At 45.9% G+C, this 25,514-nt stretch overlaps 1 protein-coding gene across 2 annotated transcripts in view; it reads left to right on the plus strand.

Annotated features, from left to right (window-relative positions):
- The window catches only part of DOCK1 (dedicator of cytokinesis 1), a 561,005-nt gene that overhangs the window by 421,196 nt on the left and 114,295 nt on the right, over positions 1-25,514 (plus strand). For both annotated transcript variants that reach the window (XM_040254437.1, XM_040254438.1), the window contains exon 30: positions 16,576-16,654. In XM_040254437.1, coding sequence (XP_040110371.1) covers positions 16,576-16,654 — 79 coding nt within the window. The remainder of the gene's footprint in view (positions 1-16,575; positions 16,655-25,514) is intronic.

Here is a 25,514-nt window from a genome sequence, read left to right on the forward strand (position 1 = left end):
CCCCAGTAAAATCAAAGAGCGAAATTACAGAATATTCTGCTTTTCTCTGAGCTTCAACACTAGCTGAGCTTTCATGAACACTGGTCTTCTGAACTCTCCTCTGCTCAGTGCATGCTAAAGAGATCCTTCAGAATCTCCTTGGACATAAATAGCAGAGAAGAGGGCAGAGGCCATCATCTTTTCTGTTTATATTAATTAACTAATCTTGGCTGTGCTGGTTCTTCATCGCTGCACGTGGGTGTTCTCTAGTTGCAGGGGCTACACTCTACTCGCCATACACGGGCTTCTCGTCGCGATGGCCTCTCTTGATGTGAAGGGAAGTCTCTAGGCGGGCAAGTAGCTGTGGCACGTGGGCTCAGTAGTTGTGATGCAAGGGCTTAGTTATTCCGCAGCCTGTGTGAGCTCAGTTCCCAGACCAGGGGTAGGACTGGCAGGCAGATTCTTAATCACTGGACCACCAGGGAAGCCCCATCTTTTGTATCTTTATCATACTCTAGATAACACCTGCCAGTTATTGAGTAGGTGGTAGGACCCAGGGGCTTCCCAGGTGGTGCCGTGGTAAAGAATCCACCTGCCAGTGCAGAAGACGTGGGTTCGATCCATGGGTTGTAAAGATCCCCGGAGAAAGGAGATGCCAACCATTCCAGTATACTTGCCTGGAAAAATCCCCTGGACAGAGGAGTCTGGCAGGCTACAGTTCACAGGGTTGCAAAGAGTCGGACATGACTATGCGCCTGAGCAGGCATGCACACAGTAAGACCCAGGTCATTTGCAAACACTGAGCCCTCTAAGTCCCCCATCCACAGACCTCAAAGAAAAGAAATTCAGAGATGTTCGTTCACTTGCCCAAGGTTGCGCAGCCTGAGGGATGGGGCGTGATTCAGCACAGAGTGCTCCCAGGGGTACCCCACATACGAGGCCCACCAGCCCAGTGAGAGGGAGACCAAACAAGCCAGGAGTAGAAGTAGCTGAGCGCCAGCGAGGATGTGGAAATGCAGCCACGTCAGCACCTGCCAGGCGGCTCTTCCTGGCACTCAGGTAAGCACCCAGCCCCTTGAATGGACAGAAAACCTCGTCCCAGTGTTTAGCCTTTGGCAAATGAGCCTAAAACAAATTATATTCGTTTGCTAAATGACGACAATGTCTGTTAGCAAGTCTTGAAAATGAATCGGAATAAATTCTAGGCATAGCTAGTAGATTCTGAGCATGAAATAGCTGGAAAGAATCACCTTCTTTGGGTTAACTATCTTAGTTTCTCTTAAGAATTTCAGCCCTGAACCCTGCAGCTGGATCACAGCCTCTGACCGCTTCCTGTTTTCCTGGGCTTCCTACATGGATTCAGTTATGCTGTGTTTTATACAAGATACTTTGCCAACTGCCATAGGTAGCAGAGCTTCAGGGGGCTCTCAGGGGATTGGAATGGTTATCCTATTAAGTGAGAAAGGACTCGCAGGTCTTAAATGGCTCCGGTGGATGGTGTGGTCATTATCAGGTCATTGATTGTGGTTGTTTCTATTTGTTTATATTCATGCTTTTCCTAAATGCCCCACCTGGTTCTTTGGGGAGTAAAGGTCAAAAGTTTTTATTCCAAAGTTGTTTCTGTTCATTCGTTTGTTTATTTGTGTTTGTCTGTTTTGTTTTTAAAATTGTGATCCTGAGTCATACAGATGTTGGGGTTATGGACAGAGAAGTCATGATTCCTGCTGCTGGAGTTTCTAGAAATACCCTGTTCTCTTTCCTCTCCCACTGTTTTTTGTTTTGTTTTGTTTTTAAATTGAGGTAAAATATATATTAGGCTTCCCTGGTGGCTCAAGAATCCACCTGCAGTGTGGGAGACCTGGGTTCAGTCCCTGGGTTGGGTAGACCCCCTGGAGAAGGGAACGGCTACCCACTCCAGTATTCTGGCCTGGAGAATTCCATGGACTGTATAGTCCATGGTGTCACAAAGAGTCGGACACAACTGAGCGACTTCCACTTTAAAATCTATATAGCATCAGTTAAGTTCAGTTCAGTCGCTCAGTCGTGTCCGACTCTTTATGACCTCATGGACTGCAGCATGCCAGGCCTTCCTGTCCATCACCAACTCCCGGAGTTGACCCAAACCCATGTCCATTGAGTCTGTGATGCCATCCAACCATCTCATCCTCTGTCGTGCCCTTCTCCTCCTGCCCTCAATCTTTCCCAGCACCAGGGTCTTTTCAAATGAGTCAGCTCTGTGCATCAGGTGGCCAAAGTATTGGAGTTTCAGCTTCAACATCAGTCCTACCAATGAACACCCAGGACTGATCTCCTTTGGGATGGACTGGTTGTATCTCCTTCAGCCCAAGGGACTCTCAAGAGTTTTCTCCAACACCACAGTTCAAAAGCATCAATTCTTCGGTGCTCAGCTTTCTTTATAGTCCAACTGTCAAATCCATACATGACCACTGGAAAAACCATAGTCTTGACTAGACGGACCTTTGTCGGCAAAGTAATGTCTCTGCTTTTTAATATGCTGTCTAGGTTGGTCATAACTTTCCTTCCAAGGAGTAAATGTCTTTTAATTTCATGGCTGCAGTCACCATCTTCGGTGATTTTGGAGCCCAGAAAAATAAAGTCTGACAATTTTTCTACTGTTTCTCCCTCTATTTGCCATGAAGTGATGGGACCGGATGCCATGATCTTAGTTTTCTGAATGTTGAGTTTTAAGCCGGCTTTTTCACTCTGCTCTTCCACTTTCATCAAGAGGCTCTTTAGTTCTTCTTCACTTTCTGCCATAAGGGTGGTGTCATCTGCATATCCGAGGTTATTGATATTTCTCCCAGCAATCTTGATTCCAGCTTGTTCTTCCTCCAGCCCAGCATTTCTCATGATGTATTCTGCATATAAGTTAAATAAGCTGGATGACAATATACAGCCTTGACGTACTCCTTTTCCTATTTTGAACCAGTCTGTTGTTCCATGTCCAGTTCTAATTTGCCATTTTAATCATGCAGACGTGTACAATTTTCATTAATTCTATGCACCGTGTTTTGCAGCCATCACCACTCTTTATTCCCAAAGTGTTTCCTCACTAAGGAGAGACTCTTGAGTCCTCATTTCTACCCCTCACTCCCTACTCCCACACACGAGGGACTCAGAAAATAACTTCTGTGACAGTTGCACACTCTTACACCCTAGAAAGCTGATCTTCCGGGGCAGTCGGCACCCATGCCCAAGGGACAGGTCAGAGGTCACCCTTCCCTCCTGCTTCCTCTGCCCCCAGCCTCCCTACTGGGGCTGTCCTAATGCTGGAGCTAGTAATCCCAGAAACAACGGGAGGATCCTGGGAGGGGAGGCAGAAGGCCTCTCGGATGTTTGCTGGGGTGCTCATGGCGGGGGTCTCTGGGGTCAACCGAGATCCTTGCTTATTCGCCATGGCTGATTCTAGAGTGAGGATGTGACTGTCCCTTGCCTGGCCCCTCCACCCGTAGAGATGTTTCTTTCCTCGTGTTTGCTGGTAGGCTTTCCTGTGGGTCTGTGTTGGGGATTTTCCCTCTTTATCCAGGATGCCTGTAAATCACTCACCACTTATTGTGTGAGGTTGTATGATTCATAGGCGAGGTGGGCAGGATTGGTGATGAAGAGGGCAGTACGATGAAGGTGATGCTGGAGAGTAGAGGGAGAGGGAGCCTGTACATTCGGAAAACTTGACCCTGAAATGAGTCTGTTAGCTGACGTGCTCGGTTTCCCAGAGGCACAAATGGAGGGAATCTGCTGACTTTGGTTTCCAAATCACTTTTCTCCCAACTCTTGGTAACACCACTTCCTGGTGTAAAGAGAGAAGCTGTTTTCTCTAAGCTTTGGAGGGGGCTTTTTAACGCCTTTTTATCAACAACTTTTATTTTCTGATGTCAAGAAACAGACATGAGCCCTGGCTCCCTCCTGAAATAGGTGAAGAACTCTCCAAAACCCTGCACGAAGAACAGGTCAGAATTGAAGCCCAGGTTTTCAGGAGTTGGCAAAACTTTCCATTAAGGGCCAGGTACCTCTGCAGGCACCACTGCTCAACACTACGTTTGTCATGGGAAGACAGCCATGGGCAATTTCTCGATGAATGGACGTGGTTGTATTCTAATAAAACTTTATTTATACCACTTCACACCCATTAGAATGGCTGCTATCCAAAACAAGCAAGCAAACAAACAAACAACAACAAAAAGCCCTCAAGTGTTGGCAAAGGTGTGTAGAAATTGGAACCTTGCATTGCTGGCCGGTGTGTAAGATGGCACAACTGCTGTGGAAAACAGTTTGGCAGTTGCTCAAAACGGTAAAAATAGAATTGGCACATGACCCAGCAGTTCCGTTTATGGGTATAGACCCCAAAGAATTGAAAGCAGGGACTTGAAGAGATACCTGTTCAACCATGTTTATAGCAGCACTATTCCAGGTGGCCAAAAGGGGGAAGCCACCACGTGTCCATCCATGGACGATGGATGAATGCAATAAATACAGTGTGTCATTATCCATGCAAGTGAATACCGTCCAGCCTTTAATAGGAAGGGCATTCCGACACATGCTGCAACACGGATGGACCTTCGGGACACGATGCTGAGGGAAGTAAGCCAGACGTGAAATGACACACACTGCATGATTCTGCTTGTATGAGGTCCTTAGAGCAATCCCATTCATAGAGACAGAGAGGAGAAGGGTGGCTGCCAGCGGCCGGGCACTGGAGGGAGTAGAGTGGCTGTTTGATGGGGACAGAGTTCCCGTTTCGTGAACAGTTCTGCGGGTGGATGGCCGTGATGGTTGCCCCACCCTGTGAATGTACTAAGTGCCCCTGAGCTATACATACACTTAGAAATGGGTAAGGCAGTAAATTCTGTGTTACGTGATCTTCACCACACGTTTTTTTCAGAAGGCTTTATTAAAATAAGAAATCAAAAAACTTTTCAAAATTAAGCCAGGGGTTGTGGTTTGGGGACTGTGCTGTGAAGGATGGAGAGATGGTTGTAGACAGTGTGGGGAGAAACCAGGTGAGCTTGGTGAGAAGTAGCTGGAGAAGGCTGCCTGTCCCAGTTCCTCCATCCATGGAGAGACGTGTGTATGTATATTAGTCAGAACAGTAATCGATGCCATGCACAAGACAACTGCTACATCACAGACCCGGAGCCCTCAGAAGAGCCTTGTGATGGACTTTCCTGGCAGTCCAGAGGTTAAGACGCTGCCCTTCTGACGCAGGGGTCGAGGGTTCAGTCCGTAACTGGGGAACTAAGATCCCACATGCCCCGCGTTGTGGCCAAAAATAAATAAATAAAAAATAAATTATTGTTGTTGTTTAGTCACTAAGTCATACCGACTCTTTGCAACCCCATGGACTGTAGCCCGCCAGACTCCTCTGTTCATGGTATTCTGAAGGCAAGAATACTGCAGTGGACTGCCATTTACTTCTCCAGGGGATCTTCCCAACTCAGGGATTGAACCCACATTACCTGCATTAGCAGGTTGATTGTTTACCACGGAGTCATCAGTTCAGTTCAGTTCAGTTCAGTCGCTCAGTCGTGTCCGACTCCTTGCGACCCCATGAATCTCAGCACTCCAGGCTTCCCTGTCCATCACCAACTCCCGGAGTTCACTCAGACTCATGTCCATCGAGTCAGTGATGCCATCCAGCCATCTCATCCTCGGTCGTCCCCTTCTCCTCCTGCTCGCAATCCCACCCAGCATCAAAGTCTTTTGCAATGAGTCAACTCTTTGCATGAGGTGTCCAAAGTACTGGAGTTTCAGCTTTAGCACGATTCCTTCCAAAGAAATCCCAGGGCTGATCTCCTTCAGAATGGACTGGTTGGATCTCCTTGCAGTCCAAGGGACTCTCAAGAGTCTTCTCCAACACCACAGTTCAAAAGCATCAATTCTTCGGCACTCAGCTTTTTTCACAGTCCAACTCTCACATCCATACATGACCACAGGAAAAACCATAGCCTTGACTAGACGGACCTTTGTTGGCAAAGTAATGTCTTTGCTTTTCAACATGCTATCTAGGTTGGTCATAACTTTTTCTTTCCAAGCGTCTTTTAATGTCATGTACCCAACATCTGCAGTGATTTTGGAGCCCAGAAAAATAAAGTCTGATACTGTTTCCATTATTTCCCCGTCTATTCCCATGAAGTGATGGGACCAGATGCCATGATCTTTGTTTTCTGAATGTTGAGCTTTAAGCCAACTTTTTCACTCTCCTCTTTCACTTTCATCAAGAGGCTTTTTAGTTCCTCTTCACTTTCTGCTATAAGGGTGGTGTCATCTGCATATCTGAGGTTATTGATATTTCTCCCGGCAAGCTAGATTCCAGCTTGTGCTTCTTCCAGCCCAGCATTTCTCATGATATACTCTGCATATAAGTTAAATAAGCTGGATGACAATATACAGCCTTGACGTACTCCTTTTCCTATTTGGTACCAGTCTGTTGTTCCATGTCCAGTTCTAACTGTTGCTTCCTGACCTGCATACAGATTTCTCAAGAGGCAGGTCAGGTGGTCTGGTATTCCCATCTCTTTCAGAATTTTCCACAGTTTATTGTGATCCACACAGTCAAAGGCTTTGGCATAGTCAAGAAAGCAGAAATAGATGCTTTTCTGGAGCTCTCTTGCTTTTTCAATGATCCAACGGATGTTGGCAATTTGATCTCTGGTTCCTCTGCCTTTTCTAAAACCAGCTTGAAGATCTGGAAGTTCACCGGTTCATGTATTGCTAAAGCCTGGCTTGGAAAATTTTGAAGGGAGTCATCGGGGAAGCGCAAATAAATAAATATCAGAGGTTAACAGTTTCTAAATGTAGAAAATAAATAAATTTATTTATAAAAAAGCCTGTGCTGCTGCTGCCAAGTCGCTTCAGTGGTGTCCGACTCTGTGCGACCCCATAGATGGCAGCCCACCACGCTCCCCCGTCCCTGGGATTCTCCAGGCAAGAACACTGGAGTAGGTTGCCACTTCCTTCTCCAATGGATGAAAGTGAAAAGTAAAAGAGACGTTGCTCAGTCACGTCCAACTCTTAGTTACCCCATGGACTGCAGCCCACTAGGCTCCTTCATCCATGGGATTTTCCAGGCAAGAATACTGGAGTGGGGTGCCATTGCCTTCCCTGAAAAGCCCATGAGATCTGTGTTAATACCCCGTCTTCCACAGAGCGTCCCACCCTAAGCATCCAGACCATCAGGAAGGGGGTGCTTCCTGAGTGTTAATGGGTGCTTTGGAGCAGGGTGAGCTCTGAGGCCGTGATGACCCCTGAAGTCTCTTAGGCAGGCACTTGTGTTGCTCAGACGAGTTAGAAAAAGAGTTTGACAAGAGAATGTCTTTCAAGCCCTTGCCGTAAAGTGCCTCAAATGTTAAGGCTTTTAAGCCTGGGGAAAATTAACTTAGAAAACATTCTAGAGATAATAGGGGCCAATATGAAAAGGGTACTTCCTCTAGGAGTCAACAGTGTGCCATCCTGGAAAGCCAGGATGGAGCGGTAAAGACCAGTGGTTCCCAGGGGCTCAACGGGAGGGAGAGGTGAGCTGGCCAAGCATGGAGGGTCTTTAGGGCAGTGACTCTCTTCGGTATGATTCTGTCGCGGGGCCGGGTGTCAGTGCATGTTTGTCCAAAGCCGTAGAATGTACAACCCCAAGAGTGAGCCCTAACGAGACTCTGCACTTTGGGTGACGATGATGAATTACTGTGAGTCCAACAGTTTATAATGTGGGCACCGCCCTGGTGCGGGATGTCGGTCATGGGGGAGCCAGTGGAGTGGGGAACTCTCTGTAGATTTCATTCAGTTTTGCTGTGAGCCTAAAGCTGCCCTTAGAAATAAAGTCTGTCTAAAAATAACAACAACAATAATAATAATGTGGGAGGGGGTACGAAGTTGGGGAGAAATGAGTCAACCATGCGCAGATGGTAATAATTGATGAAGCTGAGTGAAGAGTACATGGGTCTCTTTTGCTGTCTACTTTTTAAAAGATATTTATTTGTTTACGTATTTATCCTAGTTGGAGAAGGGAAAGGCTACCCACTCCAGTATTCTGGCCTGGAGAATTCCATGGACTGTTTGGTCCATGGGGTCGCAAAGAGCTGGACAGGACTGAGCGACTTTCACAGTTGCCTAGTTGCAGCAAACAGGATGTTTGGTCTTCACTGCGGCGTGCAGTAGGTGTCTTTTTAGTTTCAGCACCTGGGATATTTAGTCATGGCATGCAAAACTCTTCATTTCAGCACGTGGAATCTAGTTCTCTGACCGGGGATCAAACCCGGGCCACCTGCATTAGGAGTTTGGATTCTTAGCCATTGGACCATCAGAGAAGTCCTTGGCTGTCTACTTTTGTATCTGCTGGAAATTTTCCGCCATGCAGTGTAAAAGGAACACAGGTAGTTGCAGGGTTGTACGTGTGTCACGCTGACCACGGTGATTAACCTTCCTAAGGAAGGCAGTACATGATTGTGACCGATTGTGACCTTGTTCTAAGCCTACTGGGAGCATGCTTTCTGCATCTCTGAGCTTTTATTTCCTGGTTTATAAAATATCAGGTAATTCGTACCTCACAAGACTTGTGGCATCAAACATCAAGATGCCTGTGAAGTAGCAACACTGTGTGGAACATGCAAGGTGTTGAGAAGATGCTCAAGCAGCAGAAAGTGAGGGGGGTGGTCCAGTGGGAGAGGAAGTGGAGGGCTGTGGTGGGTGTGGCCACTTTCAGGACGTCTGGCCCTCAGCCTGCAGTGGTTCATGGGCAACAGGCACTGTTTTGGTGGGGACTTAGAGAACACATATCTGGAGCACCAGTGCATTGAGTGTGTTGGACAACCTGACCCGGGCCCACTGGTCTCTGCTCCAGGACATCCCCTCTCCCCCAGCAGGGATGAGACCTTAGGGGATGCTCTCTGGGGATTCTATGATGCCTGGCCTCATAGACTGAGCCCGCATCTCCCAGGGCCGGCCAAGCAGAAAGGTGCAGAGCGATTTGCAGTTCAGTTAAGAGTCTAATGGATACTGTATGCTTATTGATTAGGAAAAGAAATGAAGCAAATCTCAGGCATTCAAGGGTGCTTTTCTGGCCTGGTCCCCGCTGTAGTCTTCAGGAGCCCCATCACCCGCCACCCAAGGTGCAAACTCTGTACCCTGGCGTCTACAATCTCTCATGGCCCCCATCGATAATTCCAGCCTCCTTCCCAGAAAGTTCTCCTGACACCAGTCTCCACAGTTTCCCAAGCCACAAAGACTGCAGGCGTGCCTCACCCAAGCCTTCCATTTCCTGCGCATCGCTCCCCGTCAGGACGCTCCAGGGTCTTTCCTGGAACTCAGTTTTCTGTGCTCACGTGGTCTTCGTTCTTCGCCCAAGATCCCACCAGAGGCAGCAACTGATGCTGTTTCGCCACTGACCTGACACCCAGCTGCTTGTGGGAGGTGCCAGGAGACTCGTCGGCTGGGGGCAGGCACCTGTTGCGCGGGACTGAAGCCACAGTCTGTGTCTCTTCCCTCGCTTCCCCCTAAGTCACCTCTCCTTCCCAGCGTTCCTGAGCGACGCGGAAGCCTCGCTCAGGCAGGTTTCCAGCTGCGACTCCTTGCCTCGGTGTTCTGCAGGGATAGACGCTGTCACTTTACATCTGTTGCCTTTGTTTCCAACCACTTCGGGCGAAACATTTTGTTAAAAGATGCAGTTTTTTTCCCCCCAGAGCGACTGTTGGGTGGGTGCCAGAGGTATTTAAGTGCCCTCGGATTGAACTGTACAATCTCATTATATAACTTACAGTCAGTTCAGAGGAGGAACAAGAGAACCCCACAGCCTCAGCCTTGGGGGGGCTTTGCCTTGTGCCCAGGATGCTTGGGGCATCTCGCCATAGATGCGTCTCCCTCTGCAGTAATGAGGTCCCTCTTCTTCCTGTATTATTGGCAGCAAACACTGGGTAACAGAAACACAGAAATGCCTGCAGCCCTGTCATAATAAAGTCATTTTAGGGGCTGTAACTGTGCCAGGAGCTTCCAGTAGTTAAATTGGTGTCTGATTATGTTCTGCTTTCTGAGTTCCCTTCTCTCAATTAACACACAGTTGTTTAGGACTGTGCGACTGTGATGGCTCAGGACACACTGCTTTCCGATAGGTAGTTTTGGGGGATGGTCTCCCATGGAGCTCAAGAGGCATCAGGACTCTTTTGTGTTGGGATGCAGAGGGGACGTGGGGGAGTGTCAGGGCCAGTGGGCATCCTCTGGGAAATGCCTGTGGCTGGAACGCTTGAACCTCAGCAGCTGCCTCCTTCTCAGAGCCTCTCGCCACCTCACCCAGCCTTCTCCCCAACACATGCCAAAGTCAAGTCACAGGGCTTGCCTCCTCTTTTTAGCAAATGCTACTTAATGGTTTGTAAGGAGTCAGCGGAGGTCACAGTGCTCAAATGACTTTGAATTATGTGGCATACATGGTCCTTACCTTTAATCTCAAAGTTAGGAAAACAGCAAACAAAGCTAAACACTTAGATTCAAAGTTCAGGGAAACTTAAAGGCTCATAGTTTAGGACTTTTGTGTGTTGGTTGAAAATAGGAGAATCTCAAAAACCTGAGCAACTTTTGAAGGCCTGGTAACCAAATGTTTACATGGATGTAAAAGAGAGAGAGAGATGGGTAGACAGATGGATATACAGATAGGTGGATGGATGAATGGGTGGAGAGATAGGTGTATGATAGTTAACAGAATTAGATTAAAACTGTAATTGGATGTGTGTGTGGATGACAATTACTCTCGTATTTGACACCACTAGGAATTATAGCACAGCATTTTGTTTCCAGCAAATGAATACTCACTGTAGTTAAATATCCAGGTAGAGGAAAAGGAAGTCAAGGAAAACTTCCTGGGCTTTTTTGTCTCTTTGTTCGTTTTTAATTGTATGAGCTTTGGGAATGAATGGTCTTGGTCTCTCAGGGTTTCTAGATTGTTTAAAAGGAGTGATGTTGTGGGGATGCTAGTGAATGTTGTGACTGACTTTCTGGGGACAGGAGTCACTTACCAAGCAGAGTGAGATAAAATTCTTTCCTTGGGGCCATTAAGAAGACAATTTGCAGTCATTGCCTTGAATAATTTGAATATCTAGAGACTGTACACTGAATCTTTGTAAGATTTGCCCCTGGCTCTCCCTACATTATTTATTTCTTGTGTTTGGTTTTTTACCTTTAAATTTTTTAGATTTTAAATAAAACCTTTCGTAGGTTAAAAATGATTGGAAAGAGCTCTGTGAAAGATGGGCTTGCCCTTTCTCTTAATCATTTTGATCCTGTGGGACAGTATCCATGAAAGCATTTAGTTCTCATGCCATTAACTTCATTTTTTAGAAATGACTTTGCACTCGTGGCTTGGCATGAGACAGGACTTGCTTGGCCCACATTCCCCCACCCCGTCTCTCTTTTCTGGCAGGGGAGCAGCAACACGCGTCTGCCCTGCGCCCTGCCCTCCTCTCGCCAAGTTCTCTGTCTCCTGCAAGTGTCTCACTCTCCTGTTCCTGAAAGCTAGGAACATTATAAAGAGCAGACATGAGCTCCTTTCCCTGGGTCCTGCTGCTCACATATAGTAATGATGGATGGGGGGCATCAACACCAACCCAGATGACCCCATGTTGTGCTTGTTGTGATTCAGGGCTGGGTGTTCCCTTCCTGGGCTTCCCTGTGGCTCAGTGGTGAAGAATCCACCTGCCAATCCAGGAGACGCAGTTTCCATCCCTGGGTCGGGAAGATCCCCGGGCAAAGGAAATAGCCAGCCTTTCCTCCTTGCCTAGAAATCCCATGGACAGAGGAGCCTGGTGGGCTATGGTCCACAGGGTCGCAAAGAGCTGGACACGACGGAGTGAATAAACAACAGCGACAGGTTGCCACAAGGTGGCTTCTCTCTCCCCAGGAGAGCAGGCTGTGTGTGCATGTGTGTTTGCCTGCGAGGAGTTCCTGGACATATCGCTGACTCTGAGACGTTTCAGTGCAGTCCTAAATGAATGCATCCTTAGACCAGAACATTTCTGAGTACACACAGAGGCCAGCGGTCCTCTCAGATGCTTTGGGGCATCCTGATGTTTGCCTTTTGCAAGGCAAGATTCCCTCCGCCCAGGAACTTACTCTGGAAGTGGAGAGAAGTGTGAGGGAACAATGCCCAGCCATTAAATGCCAATGCCTACTGCAAAATTTGGTTTTCAAGAACCTCTAAGAGCTGAACCCACAGGGGAAAATCTCAGAATGCAGGGAGAGTCAGGAGCTGCCAGATATTTTTGCTTCCCTGAGCCTTCTTGAAATAGGAGGAAGGGGGCAGGGCACAATTTTTAAAAGAATGACATAGCCCAAGGGCATAACATAAATTGATTAGAATCAAATGGGTCCAAGATGGCAGACAAGTTAAACTTCAGCTGGACCTGGTTTCTCAATCAGCAAGCTGAGCAACATACCCAGGGGTGCCTTGACACTTCCAAGGCACTGTCAAAAGTCCAAAAATTAGGCGGTGGCCCAGTTCCTGAAAATTTTCACCCCTCCCCCAAAATAGTTGGCATAATCCTCCCACTTATTAGCCTATGAAATTACCCAACCCATAAAAACTAAGCCCGCCACGTTCAAGGCCATCACACTCATCCTCTGCGGTGGCCCACACTCTTGTCTCTGGAGTATGTTTCTCTCTGAACAAATCTACTTCTTACCTATCACTTTTTCTCTCACTGAATTCTTTCTGTGATGAGACATCAGGAACCTGAGCCTCATTAGGTCCTGAAAACAGATCTGTGATCTCAGTTGGAAGCCCATGGGTTTTGGCTATGTTTGCGTTCCAGTCTGAAGTAAACAGTTTCACTCTGACATGGGTCAGCCAGCTTATCCATCCATCATCCACCCATCCGTCCACCCATCCGTCCGTCCGCCCACCCATATCCATCATTTCCTTCTTTTCCTGTGGCTAATACCTAGTGAACATCTGTGCTGTGCCAGATGTCAATTAGGCATTGCAGCCAGTTGTGAATAAACAGGTCCATTCGGGAACAGACTGGAGGGCTTTTCTGTCCTTGAGTGCAATGCCAGCGGTGCCCAGTGTGGACAGGGTCACCAGGGATGCAGAGTGGAGCCCACTTGCAACCCCTTCCCCATCTCATGACCCCCCTCCTGACAGACAGGACTTGCTTGTCAGTTCCCTTGAGCCAGGCTGAAGCCCCTCACTCCAGCCTAGTAGGCACCCTGCTGTGCGATCGCCTGGCTTAGTTGAGATATCTTTCATAATCATTGACTGAAAGCAGATTGTTCTGCAGAAGCTTCGAATGTGATTTTCATATTTATCTCCCTTAGCTTGATATGTATTAGAAATAACTCATGAATTACAACAGATAGAAAATACTCTCACCTAAAAGTTAGCCTCTGTGTATGTTTCTTTTTGCCTGGTTAGTTGACTTATCTTCAAGTGGACTTGGGGCATTGCTAAGATTTTAATCCCATCAAGTGTGAAACGTAGGATATGATGATGGTTCTGTAAAGGTGATGTGGCCTTTGATACCTGTAGCCTGAGTGGCTCGCCTTTGTTGACAGCATTGAGGATGCTTTTGTTTGATCAGCCCTTCAGTTTTGCCCTGATATGCCATGTTATTTGTTTCTTTGTCCTGGCTTTTTAAAAAATTTATAGAGAGTCTAAATTATAGAATCTCTCTCAGCATCTCTCTTTCTCAGCTGTCAGTTCATTAAAAAGTTTTTGTTCAGCTTTCATATTATTTCAGCGTGGCATCTTTTTTTTTTTTTTTTCCCCAGTCATTTTGAGCAATATCTTTATTTAACTAGCTGAAATTGTTCCAGGGCTTAATTAGAAATAGCATATTGCAACTCTTTGGGTGCTATCTTGAGGCACAATAATTAGCCCTGTAATAATAATGCATGTCTAAGTGAACTCGTTATTGTCATGGAGGGCTGGAGAGAGGGGCTTTCTGAAACCTCGTAAAGGCCCTGGGGTACTCCAGTGAACAGCCAAGTTCTGAAGCCAAAGGAAAAGTTGAGCAAAAAAAAAAAAAAAGTTCAAGGCCATAAGCCTAGTGTTTTTGTATTGTGTGACCCCTTTCCTCCTGTGACAAGAAGTCATTTTACTCCACTGGCACTGGGGGCAGTCCTCAGGTTGTTGGAGTCCGTGTAGGGCATACCCACAGATGCTATTTGAGCACAATTGCCAGGGGTCACCTGGGCCAGGGAGCGTGTCTTCGCTTGAACCAGGCAGCTTGTACTTCTGAGGGCTGAACGTGACATGGGCTGAGGCCCAAGACTGGGGGCTGGTTAGGGTTGCTAGGTGACCTGTCTATACAAGGCTTCCTTTGTGGCTCAAATGGCAAAGTCTGCCTACAAAGCGGGAGACTGGGGTTCCATCCCTGGGTGGGGAGGATCCCCTGGAGAAGGGAATGGCAACCCAATCCGGTATTCTTGCCTGGAGGATTCCATAGACAGAGGAGCCAAGCAGGCTGTAGTCCATGTGGTTGCAAAGAGTTGGATATGACTGAGTAATTAACAGTTTCACTTTTTTTTTTTTTTCAATCTTGAATATAGTGGTTTTGTCCTGCTCCTCGATTAATTTGTCAGGATCCTTCAGGACCCTGTATTCAGCTCCCCCTGACCACCACCTGCACTCAATAAATTACAGCATTCATCCAGGAGAGCTATTTTTCCAGTTTCCCTGGGCATTCTGTAATGGCAGAATCCGGCCACCCTGTGGCTGATGGATGCCGCTGCCCAAGCCATGCTCCTGGTCCCAGACAAGCCAGCATCTCCATGCCCCTCTGTGAGTAGGCACTTACAACACCAGATCCGACTTTCTTGGTTTTATCTTAACATCCTCAGGGAAGGATCCAAGTAACTCCGGCTACATTTTTCTTCAGCCACGAAGATAGCAAGCACCAGCATGGGCCACTTGTCACACTTGTTTGGTCGTGGATCCCACCGATGGGTCTCTTAATGAAACCATGTCTGCACGTCCTCTTTCTTGGAGCTTGTGCCAGAGAAACCTGCATGACAGTGAATGTTGGGCAGGAGGTGGTGGTGGTAGGTGGTGATGGAGACCTCCTTAAAGCCCCAGCTGGCCCTGTCCTCTCCCCGTCCTCCCAGGCTAACTGGCCTTTAGTGGCTCTGGGACTGTCCAGGCTGGGGACCTTCTCCAGGCATGCATAGCTAAGGAGATCTTATTATGAGTGTCAGTTCCTAGTAAGTAACCTGGATTTCCCTTACACTCTGTGGCTGCTTCCTGCTGTCTAAATAGAGGGAGGATAATGAAGTTTATTATCTGTGACCTGATGCTAGTTGCTGTTGCGTCCTGCCTTTGTGCAGAGGGCGAAGGGTCATTTAAAAAGAAGGATGTGGACGAAGCTTTGCTGTAAACACTCTCCAGAGCAATGAGACAAATCTACTGAATGAACAAGCTTGTGAAAGGCTGAGCACTGAGTCACTTAGGACATCCTCGAGTTGCATGTTTCATCACGGAAAAGTAAAAGTCAGGGTACGGAAGGATGTGGTATTTTGTTCCGCGTGCTCACAGTGGTACCGCATTGGTGAATGGATGAATTCAAATTCCTGCTGAAACTCTTGTCAAATGACTCTCATATCTACTAAAGCTTTTTTTAAAAATTTATTTAAATAAGTAAACAGTGACTAAAACCAGCATTTGGCGGACACATGATACTGAGGTCAACCATACTTCCGAGCTTCGTGATTTTTCACCTTTTGATAGAAAAGACACGTTGCTGCCGCATCAGTAAATTAAGGAAACGTTGCACCCATCAAGTCATCCCATTACAGCTGTCCAAGGCGGTGAGCCCTGAGGGAACCCAGGATGAGAAAGCACGGGACTCTGGCCCCGGAGAGCTGAGGTGTAGATCAAAGGAACGGTTTCCTTGATCCCAGACTCACGTCTTCCTATCTACAGAAAAACCAATAGATTCCTTAAGTTGGGATAATCAGGTTTCCTTTAAGTAACAGTAATCTTCTGAAGTTCTGACTGCCTGATCTTTGTTGCAAAACTACTGTGTATCCCAGCTCCTCCTTTACATCTTCTGAGCGGTCTCTCAGAGCAATGTGAGATGCTATGTCCCAGGCTTAAGTCCTCATTTTTTTCTGCCAAATGAAACATGATTCTCACCTTTTTCAGATTGTTCTGCATTTTTTTTCCAGTCTACATACCAAATCAATCCAAGCCAGATCGTGTGTAACAGCACTTTTGAATGCTTAACTTTAAAAAGCCAGCTAAACAAAGACCAATTTTATAATATAATACTAATATATTGTGACTCGAGAATAAGATTTAATTTGCACCTCTTCTTTTAAAAAATAATAGGTTTGTTTTTTTTTTTTAGTGATATTTTTCGTATGTTACTTTCAGACGCTGTTATTGTGCTCTGTTTCTTTTCTTCTGTGTGTGCTAGTTTCCTTGATTAATTTGAAGAACATCTGCATATAATTCTCTGGGCTTTGCATTGGCAAAACTTTGCAGCTTTTCACAGGACTTAGAGAGTTCACTTGCCAGACAGTCTCATATTGTAGCTAATTGAAATGCCAAACCTCCAAAGGTGCCAGAGCAGAAGTGTGTAATTATGTAATTTTCTCTTGATCTTTCAGAGTCTTCCTGCGAGCGATTAATCAGTATGCAGATATGCTGAACAAAAAATTTCTGGATCAAGCCAACTTTGAGCTGCAGGTGAGAGAAGGGGTAGACACGACCTTTGTTGGGAAATCATGTTAAAACAAATTGCTGGTCTGAGCCCATATCTTATATTTCTAATCCTAGAACTTAATTGGTTTCCCATTTAAGGTGTGGAAATGGAATTTACAATACGTGCTACTGGAACGGGAGGATTGAAAATGATGCCTTTGGGGTATTTGCTCAATTTAGCGAGGAAGGAGATGGAGCTGTTTCAGAGAGAAAGTCTTGAATCAGAGTGACAAGTTAGGGATTCTCTGAGCAGGGAGGCGGCCGCGTCTCAGTCGGCCTGGCTGCCAAGATCGTCTCAGGCCATCCTAATGTGATGAGAATCAGCCCGGGAGGCGCCGTGGGTCTGCATCACTGAGCCCAGCTTGCGATAGAACTCGATTTTCCCGTGATATATTCCCTGCCGGCTTTGTGCTGCCTGAAGTGGCCCTTAGCAGGCAAAAGGTCCAAGCCCCTCAACAGCCCTTGGCTGTGGTGAGCTGACCCTCCCATCCAGGCCCTCCTCCTCCAGTGCTTGTGGATTGCATGTGTATGCGTGGGCATGGGTGTGATTTAACTGATCAATTGATTTTTGCCTGGCATGATATCTTACTATGCATCTACTATTTGGGACTCTCATTCCCACTGAACTTCAGGTATATTTCTGCTAATCATGGTTTTGTTATTATTTAGTTTCATTTACTAAAGTTTGCAAATCAAAGCATCCAGGTGCTAACAGGTTTTTAGTTTCCTGGATAGGACTGTACATGGAGAAAGAACCTGAACCACTTTAGGTACACCCAGAGGGTGGTCCTACTCAAACCTGGGTTCAGTTCAGTTCTGTCGCTCAGTCGTGTCCGACTCTTTGCGACCCCATGAATTGCAGCACGCCAGGCCTCTCTGTCCATCACCAACTCCCAGAGTTCACTCAGACTCACGTCCATCGAGTCAGTGATGCCATTCAGCCATCTCATCCTCTGTTGTCCCCTTCTCCTCCTGCCCTCAATCCCTCCCAGCATCAGAGTCTTTTCCAATGAGTCAACTCTTCACATGAGGTGGCCAAAGTACTGGAGTTTCAGCTTTAGCATCATTCCTTCCAAAGCAATCCCAGGGCTGATCTCCTTCAGAATGGACTGGTTGGATCTCCTTGCAGTCCAAGGGACTCTCAAGAGTCTTCTCCAACACCACAGTTCAAAAGCATCAATTCTTCGGCTCTCAGCCTTCTTCACAGTCCAACTCTCACATCCATACATGACCACTGGAAAGACGATAGACTTGACTAGATGGACCTTAGTCGGCAAAGTAATGCCTCTGCTTTTGAATATGCTATCTAGGTTGGTCATAACTTTCCTTCCAAGGAGTAAGCGTCTTTTAATTTCATGGCTGTAATCACCATCTGCAGTGATTTTGGAGCCCCCCAAAATAAAGTCTGACACTGTTTCCACTGTTTCCCCACCTATTTCCCATGAAGTGATGGGACCGGATGCCATGATCTTTGTTTTCTGAATGTTGAGCTTTAACCCAACTTTTTCACTCTCCTCTTTCACTTTCATCAAGAGGCTCTTCAGTTCCTCTTCACTTTCTGCCATAAGGGTGGTGTCATCTGCATATCTGAGGTTATTGATAGTTCTCCTGGCAATCTTGATTCCAGCTTGTGTTTCTTCCAGTCCAGCATTTCTCATGATGTACTCTGCATAGAAGTTAAATAAGCAGGGTGACAATATACAGCCTTGACGTACTCCTTTTCCTATTTGGAACCAGTCTGTTGTTCCATGTCCAGTTCTAACTGTTGCTTCCTGACCTGCATACAGGTTTCTCAAGAGGCAGGTTAAGTGGTCTGGTATTCTCATCTCTTTCAGAATTTTCCACAGTTTATTGTGATCCACACAGTCAAAGGCTTTGGCATAGTCAAGAAAGCAGAAATAGAGGTTTTTCTGGAACTCTCTTGCTTTTTCCATGATCCAGCGGATGTTGGCAATTTGATCTCTGGTTCCTCTGCCTTTTCTAAAACCAGCTTGAACATCAGGAAGTTCACAGTTCACATATTGCTGAAGCCTGGCTTGGAGAATTTTGAGCATTACTTACTAGCATGTGAGATGAGTGCAATTGTGTGGTAGTTTGAGCATTCTTTGGCATTGCCTTTCTTTGGGATTGGAATGAAAACTGACCTTTTCCAGTCCTGTGGCCACTGCTGAGTTTTCCAAATTTGCTGGCATATTGAGTGCAGCACTTTCACAGCATCATCTTTCACGATTTGAAACAGGTCCACTGGAATTCCATCACCTCCACTAGCTTTGTTCATAGTGATGCTTTCTAAGGCCCACTTGACTTCACATTCCAGGATGTCTGGCTCTAGATGAGTGATCACACCATTGTGATTATCCGGGTCGTGAAGATCTTTTTTGTACAGTTCTTCTGTGTATTCTTGCCACCTCTTCTTAATATCTTCTGCTTCTGTTAGGTCCATACCATTTCTGTCCTTTATCGAGCCCATCTTTGCATGAAATGTTCCCTTGGTATCTCTAATTTTCTTGAAGAGATCTCTAGTCTTTCCCATTCTGTTCTTGTCCTCTATTTCTTTGCACTGATCGCTGAAAAAGGCTTTCTCATCTTTTCTTGCTATTCTTTGGAACTCTGCATTCAGATGCTTATATCTTTCCTTTTCTCCTTTGCTTTTCGCTTCCCTTCTTTTCACAGCTATTTGTAAGGCCTCCCCAGACAGCCATTTTGCTTGTTTGAATTTCTTTTCCATGGGGATGGTCTTGATCCGTGTCTCCTGTACAATGTTATGAACCTCATTCCATAGTTCATGAGGCACTCTATCTATCAGATCTTGGCCCTTAAATCTATTTCTCACTTCCACTGTATAATCATAAGGGATTTGATTTAGGCCATACCTAAATGGTCTAGCGGTTTTCCCTATTTTCTTCAATTTAAGTCTGAATTTGGCAGTAAGGACTTCCTGGGTTAACAGATAACAAAAAATAACAGATGACAAAAATTAGACACCCATCTACTCTCTCGTTCACTTTGTCTTCTGAAATCTTAGAGCTAAATGTGATACTCAGTTATTAGATGAAGTTCTTAGGTGCTTGTGCCCTTATGTCTAATATCATTTTTTTAATTTTAATTTTTTAAAACTTTTTATTTTGTACTGGAGTGTAGCCAATTAACAAACAATATTGTGATAATTTCAGGTAAACAGCAAGGGGACTCAGCTGGACAGATTAACGTGTCCGTTCTCCCCCAAACCCCCCTCCCATCCTGGCTGCCCCGTGACGTTGAGTAGAGTTCCCTGTGCGGCGTACAGTAGGTCCTTGTTGGTTATCCATTTTAAGTACAGCAGTGTGTACCTCTTTATCCCAAACTCTCCCTTCCCCCCAGCCTCTCCTCAGCAACCATAAGCTCATTCTCGAAAGCTTGAGTCTGTTTCCGTTTTTTAAGTAAATTCATTTGTATCATTTTATTAAATTAAAAATGTTTCATCAGCATTATAGAATATAAGTATGTAGTAATATATCAGGTACTGTGTACCTAAAAATGGTACTATTTTTCAGTTTAAAACTTTTTATTCTTTTCTCTGCTTAATGTTTGTTATCACGTCCTAATACACAGATACATTCTTGTGAAGTATTTGTGCAGTGTAAGTCAGCCCATTGAATAAAACAGGAAAGCTCCCTTCCCATTTTTTCACCTTTTTCTCCCTCTGCTGGGTAGCTTTTTTTTTTTGAGTGTCAACAAATATTTATTCATTGCTTAGTATTTACCAAATAGTATTTTTTTAAACTTAGAGTACAGTAAAGCGTCTACCTGCCATGCAGGAGACCTGGGTTCGATCCCTGGGTTGGGAAGATCCCCTGGAGAAGGAAATAGCAATCCACTCCAGTACCCTTGCCTGGAAAATTTCACGGATGGAGGAATCTGGTAGGCTACAGTCCATGGGATCACAAAGAGTTGGACACAGTTGAGCGACTTCACTTTGTATAGTTGCTTTGCAATATTACGTTAGTTTCTGCCATACAGTGAAGTGCATCAGCTGTGTGCTGTGTGCTAAGTCACTTCAGTCGTGTCCAGCACGTTATGACCCCATGGACTGTAGCCCACCAGGCTCCTCTGTCCATGGGATGCTCCAGGCCAGAATCCTGGAGCGGGTTGCCGTGCCCTCCTCCAGGGATCTTCCCGACCCAGGAATCGCACCAGTGTCTCTTATGTCTCCTGCACTGGCAGGTGGGTTCTTTTCCACCAGTCCCACCTGGGAAGTCCAGCTGTATGTTGTTGTTGTTCAGCCGCTAGGTCATGTCCAACTCTTTATGACCGCATGGACTGCAGCTAGCCAGGCTTCCCTGTCTGTCACCATCTGCTGAATGAGTTTGCTCAAACTCATGTCCATTGTGTCCATTGATGCCTTCCAACCATTTCATCCTTTGTTGTGTCCTTCTCCTGCTGCCTTCAATCTTTCTAGGCATCAGGATCTTTTCCAATGAGTCGTCTCTTTGTATCAGTTGGCTAAAGTATTGGAGCTTCAACATCAGCATGAGCCCTTCCAATGAATATTAGCTATATATATATATATATATATATATATGAGGGCCTCCCTGGTGGCTCAGATGGTAAAGAGTCTGCTTACAATGCAGGAGACCTGAGTTCGATCCCTGGATCGGGAAGATCTCCTGGAGAGGGAAATGGCAACCCACTCCAGTAGTCTTGCCTGGAAAATCCCATGGACGGAGGGGCCTGGTAGGCTACAGTCCCTGGGGTCGCAAAGAGTTGGACATGACTGAGCGACTTCACTTCACTTCATATAAATATACATGTGAAAAGAAAGTGAGAGTGTTCGTTGCTCAGTCGTGTCCAACTTTTTGTGACCCCATGGGACTGTAGCCTGCCAGACTCATCTGTCCAAGGGATTCTCCAGGCAAGAATACTGGCATGAGTAGTTATTCCCTTCTCCAGGGGCTCTTACTGATCCAGGGATCAAACCCGGGTCTCTTACACTGCAGGCAGTTTCTTTACAGTCTGGCCACCAAGGAAGCCATGTATATACATATAACCCCTCTTTTTTAGAGTTCCTTCCAATTGCTGGTTAACTTTTAGAATAATTGCTGTGTGTTATCTCTGAGGCTTCTTTAAGCATGTACAGTTGGCCCTTGAACAGTGAGGGAGAGTTGGGGAAGGTGGTTTACCTGAGTATAATTCAACCAACAACAGATGGTTCAGTACTGTAGTATTTGCTGCTGAAGAATATCTGCCTGTAAGTGGACTCAAGTAGTTCACACCCAAGAGTCAGCTATATCTGGACCAAGACCGGGATTCTTTGGGCTTTACACGTGAGTGGGGTCATGCGCTCCTGGTTTTCAGTTCTCTCCTATTCCACAGCGTAAATGCATCAACATTGGTGCAGGCATTCCTGCACTGATGACCTGCAGGCTGTTTCCAGTTTCTCCCCTTTCCAGGCAATGCTTCTGTGAACAGTGTGACACAGCCGTCCAGGGCAACGTTGCTGGTTGCTGGAAGCATAATTGCCAGACTGGATGGTGAGAAGTTGTAAGTTTGCTGGACACTGATAAATTACCATCCGCAAATGCTCTAGCAGTTTGCGGTCTCACCAGCCTTCTCTGCGAAGCATCATTGTCCAGATGTTCTCCAATACCAATTTCTTTAAAATTGTTGATTCTTCTTTTTGTTGATATTTTTCTGATTGCTAGTTGGGTTGGGAGTGCTCACTGGCTGGGAAGATTTCTAGTACGAACTGTCCATTTTCTCGGCTCATTTTTCTATTGTGCTATACATCATATTTTTTTGTAAGTTGAAATTCTTGATATAGTCTAGTCATGGGTTTAGGTTTATCATCTAGAAATATATAATTTTTCTGTAGTCTAATTTGTCAGTTCTTTTAAATGGCTTTTTGGGTTTTATTTTTTGCTTGGAAAATCCTTCTTTGATTATAAATTTAACTGTTTTGTTTATAGTTGGTATCTGATAATGCTTTGTATTTCTGCTTTTTTTAAAAAAAAAAAAACTTCCTAACGTTGAATCTATCTGTGATTTCTTAATCATTTTTTAAAATCAATGTATAGTTATTTTATAGTGTTGCATTAGATTCAGGTGTACAGCAAACTGATTCAATTTTATATATCTCTATATAGATTTCTATATTCATATATCTATATATATAGATTCCTTTTCACAGTTTTCCATTATAGGTTATCACAAGCCATGGAATGTAGTTACCTGTCCTTGTTGTTTATCTACATCTGCTGGAGGCTGGAGTTTGAGTTTACTTTTCCCTACATGATTTTATGAATAAATTATTCTCTCCCAACGATTTGAAATGCCACCAAGAAAACCCGTAATTACAGATGCATGTGTGTATCGGTTCCGTTTTTTGTTTTATTAATTATGGGTTTTATACCCAGCTAGTAGAGCCATGTCTTCCTGGTTAGGATGTTATTGCAAAATTATTTTTACTTTTTGTGCATTTCCTCTTCGATGTGAAATTCCGAATCACCTTGTTAAACTTTTTAAGCATGCTGTTTACATTTTAATTGGGTTGAGTTCGTGAAAGATCGTAGTAGAATTGTAACAGCATTTGGGAGAATGCTTGGCAGCATTTATTTTTTTTCCCATCCCACACAGGGATATTTATGCCTTTTTTCGTGTCCTTCATTAGGTTTTCTCCTTTTTTCCACGTAGGCCATGCCCGTCAGGTGCTGAGCCACATACACCAATGGCTGTGTGTTTGAGGTGTGGCTGCTGAGTGTGTGTTATGGGTTGTTGCTGACCCTGTGCACAGTCTTCATGTATTTGGTCCTCTGGAAGTTCCCCTCATGCCCAACACCTTGGCTGTGATGAGCTCTTTGGGCCCTTATCCCTTGACAGGTGTGATTTGATTGCTCCACTCTAGGAGGTTCTCATCCTCCCATACCCAGGGGGAGGCCTGGGTGCTGCATGGCCAAGACTGGCTTCCACGTGTGCTCCAGGCAGCAGGTCCTCCCACAGGGCACATTTCCATGTTTTGATGTCCTGGTGTTCCCAGACACTTCTTTCTCCTTTAAACCATTCCCTGTGGGCTGCTACTCTGCCTTCTGCTTCCCTCTGCACCCACCCCCCATCCTGCTTCTCATTTCCGATAAGTACAGCACCAAGAGCTCTTATTCTCAACATTCTCCAAGTGAGCTCCCAGCTTGACATCCTGTCACCTCCCCCAATCTGTAGTATATATTTCATACAAACAGAGGCCTTCCCCTACATAACTAGAGTAAGACCACCACACTCACACCATTATCAGCGCTCACCAGCCCCCAGGCCACGTTCAAATTCCGTTAACCCATTCACGGAACTTGTTGCTTCTCAGGTCAGCATCGTGAATGCTGTTAGTTGTCACAGCTCAAATCATGCATAGCTTACAGGGATTTTTTTTGTTTGGTTGGTTGGTTTTTTGTTTTGGTTTTTTTGGCTGCAGTGCATGACATGTGGAATCTTACTTCCACGACCACGGATCAAACCCACACCCCCTGCAGTGGAAGCCCAGATTCTTTACCACTGGACTGCTAGGGAAACCTTGACAGGCTTTTTTAATGTTTGTATTTTTATGTGATTTTTAATTTTTTGTATTTTATGAGTGGGTAGCTCTAAGTTCACAGCAAAATTAAGAGGAAGGTACAGAGATGTCCCAGAAACGCCCTGCCTCTAGCACCCAGAGCCTCCCCCCATCAACATCCCCCACCAGATGGTGCATTTGACGCAACTGCTGTACCCACGCTTACCCATCATAATCCCTGAGTGCTTGCTTTGCATCAGGGCTCCCTGGAGAAACGTTGTCCACTCTATGGGTTTGGACAAATGTATAATGACGTGCATCCAGTTTCATCACCCTGAACACCCCCTGTGCTCCTCCTACCTACCCGCCCTCCTCTGTGCGTTCAGGTTCCGTGTGACTTTAGTCCGCTCCAGCCTTGAACAGCTCCTCCCTCTTTCCAGACTGTCCTGTCCCCCACTCATCAGCAGAGCACAGGCCTGGCTTTGCAGACCACTCCACACTTGGGCCACCTCATATCCCCCAGGCAGAGATGCAGGCTGCACCCTGGGAGAGAGACATCACAGAAGTTATCACCCCACCTCCCCCAGGCCAGATGCTCCCAGCCCTGCTCCGGCTCTACAGTGGCCAGGGGAGTTTTGAGATGAGCAGCAGTCAGCCTCCTAGTTCTCAGGGTACAAAAATCTCCTGTGGATTCCAGTCTTGCTTTATAGGTGGACATGCTGAGTCTCCAGGCACGCGGTCCACAAGGGAACCTCCTTCAGGGTGTTCAACTACACTGTTCCCCTAAACATCTCCTAAGGTGGGGTTTTAGGTTACCTGTAGCTCAGCTGTCATCCTGGCCCTGTGTGAATGAAGGGAAGGAAGGGAGTTAGTGAAGCTGGCATTTAAAAAGACACATTTGTATTTCTGTTGATGCTGTTTTTATGAGCAGCAGGTATGCATTAAAATACGTTCTGGGTCCTGCTCTTATGATGACCCTGACCCCAACATGGCCCAGACATCCCTGCTAGAGCTGTGAGAGAAGGGCATTGCGAGGGGATGGGTGGGCGTCAGGGCAGGTGTTAGTTCCGAAAACAAAAGAAGAAACTTGTACTTTACTGATTTGAGCCACCCTGTTTATTACATTGTGATGGCCTAAAAGTTTGTTCAGGTTTCTTCTGTGACACCCTATGGAAAAACTTCAATGAACATTTTGGCAACCCAATAAAAGGGCCTAAATAAAAGAGAAAGTGCCTTGGTAGGCAGGAAAGACTGGCTTGTGAGGTCTGGAGTGGGCCACTGGGGACCCTTGTTCTGCTTCATCTTGTTCTGTTCTCTGTTTTCTGTGTT

The sequence above is a fragment of the Oryx dammah genome, unplaced genomic scaffold, assembly GCF_014754425.2.
Source record: "Oryx dammah isolate SB20612 unplaced genomic scaffold, SCBI_Odam_1.1 HiC_scaffold_14, whole genome shotgun sequence".
Lineage (NCBI taxonomy): Eukaryota > Metazoa > Chordata > Mammalia > Artiodactyla > Bovidae > Oryx > Oryx dammah.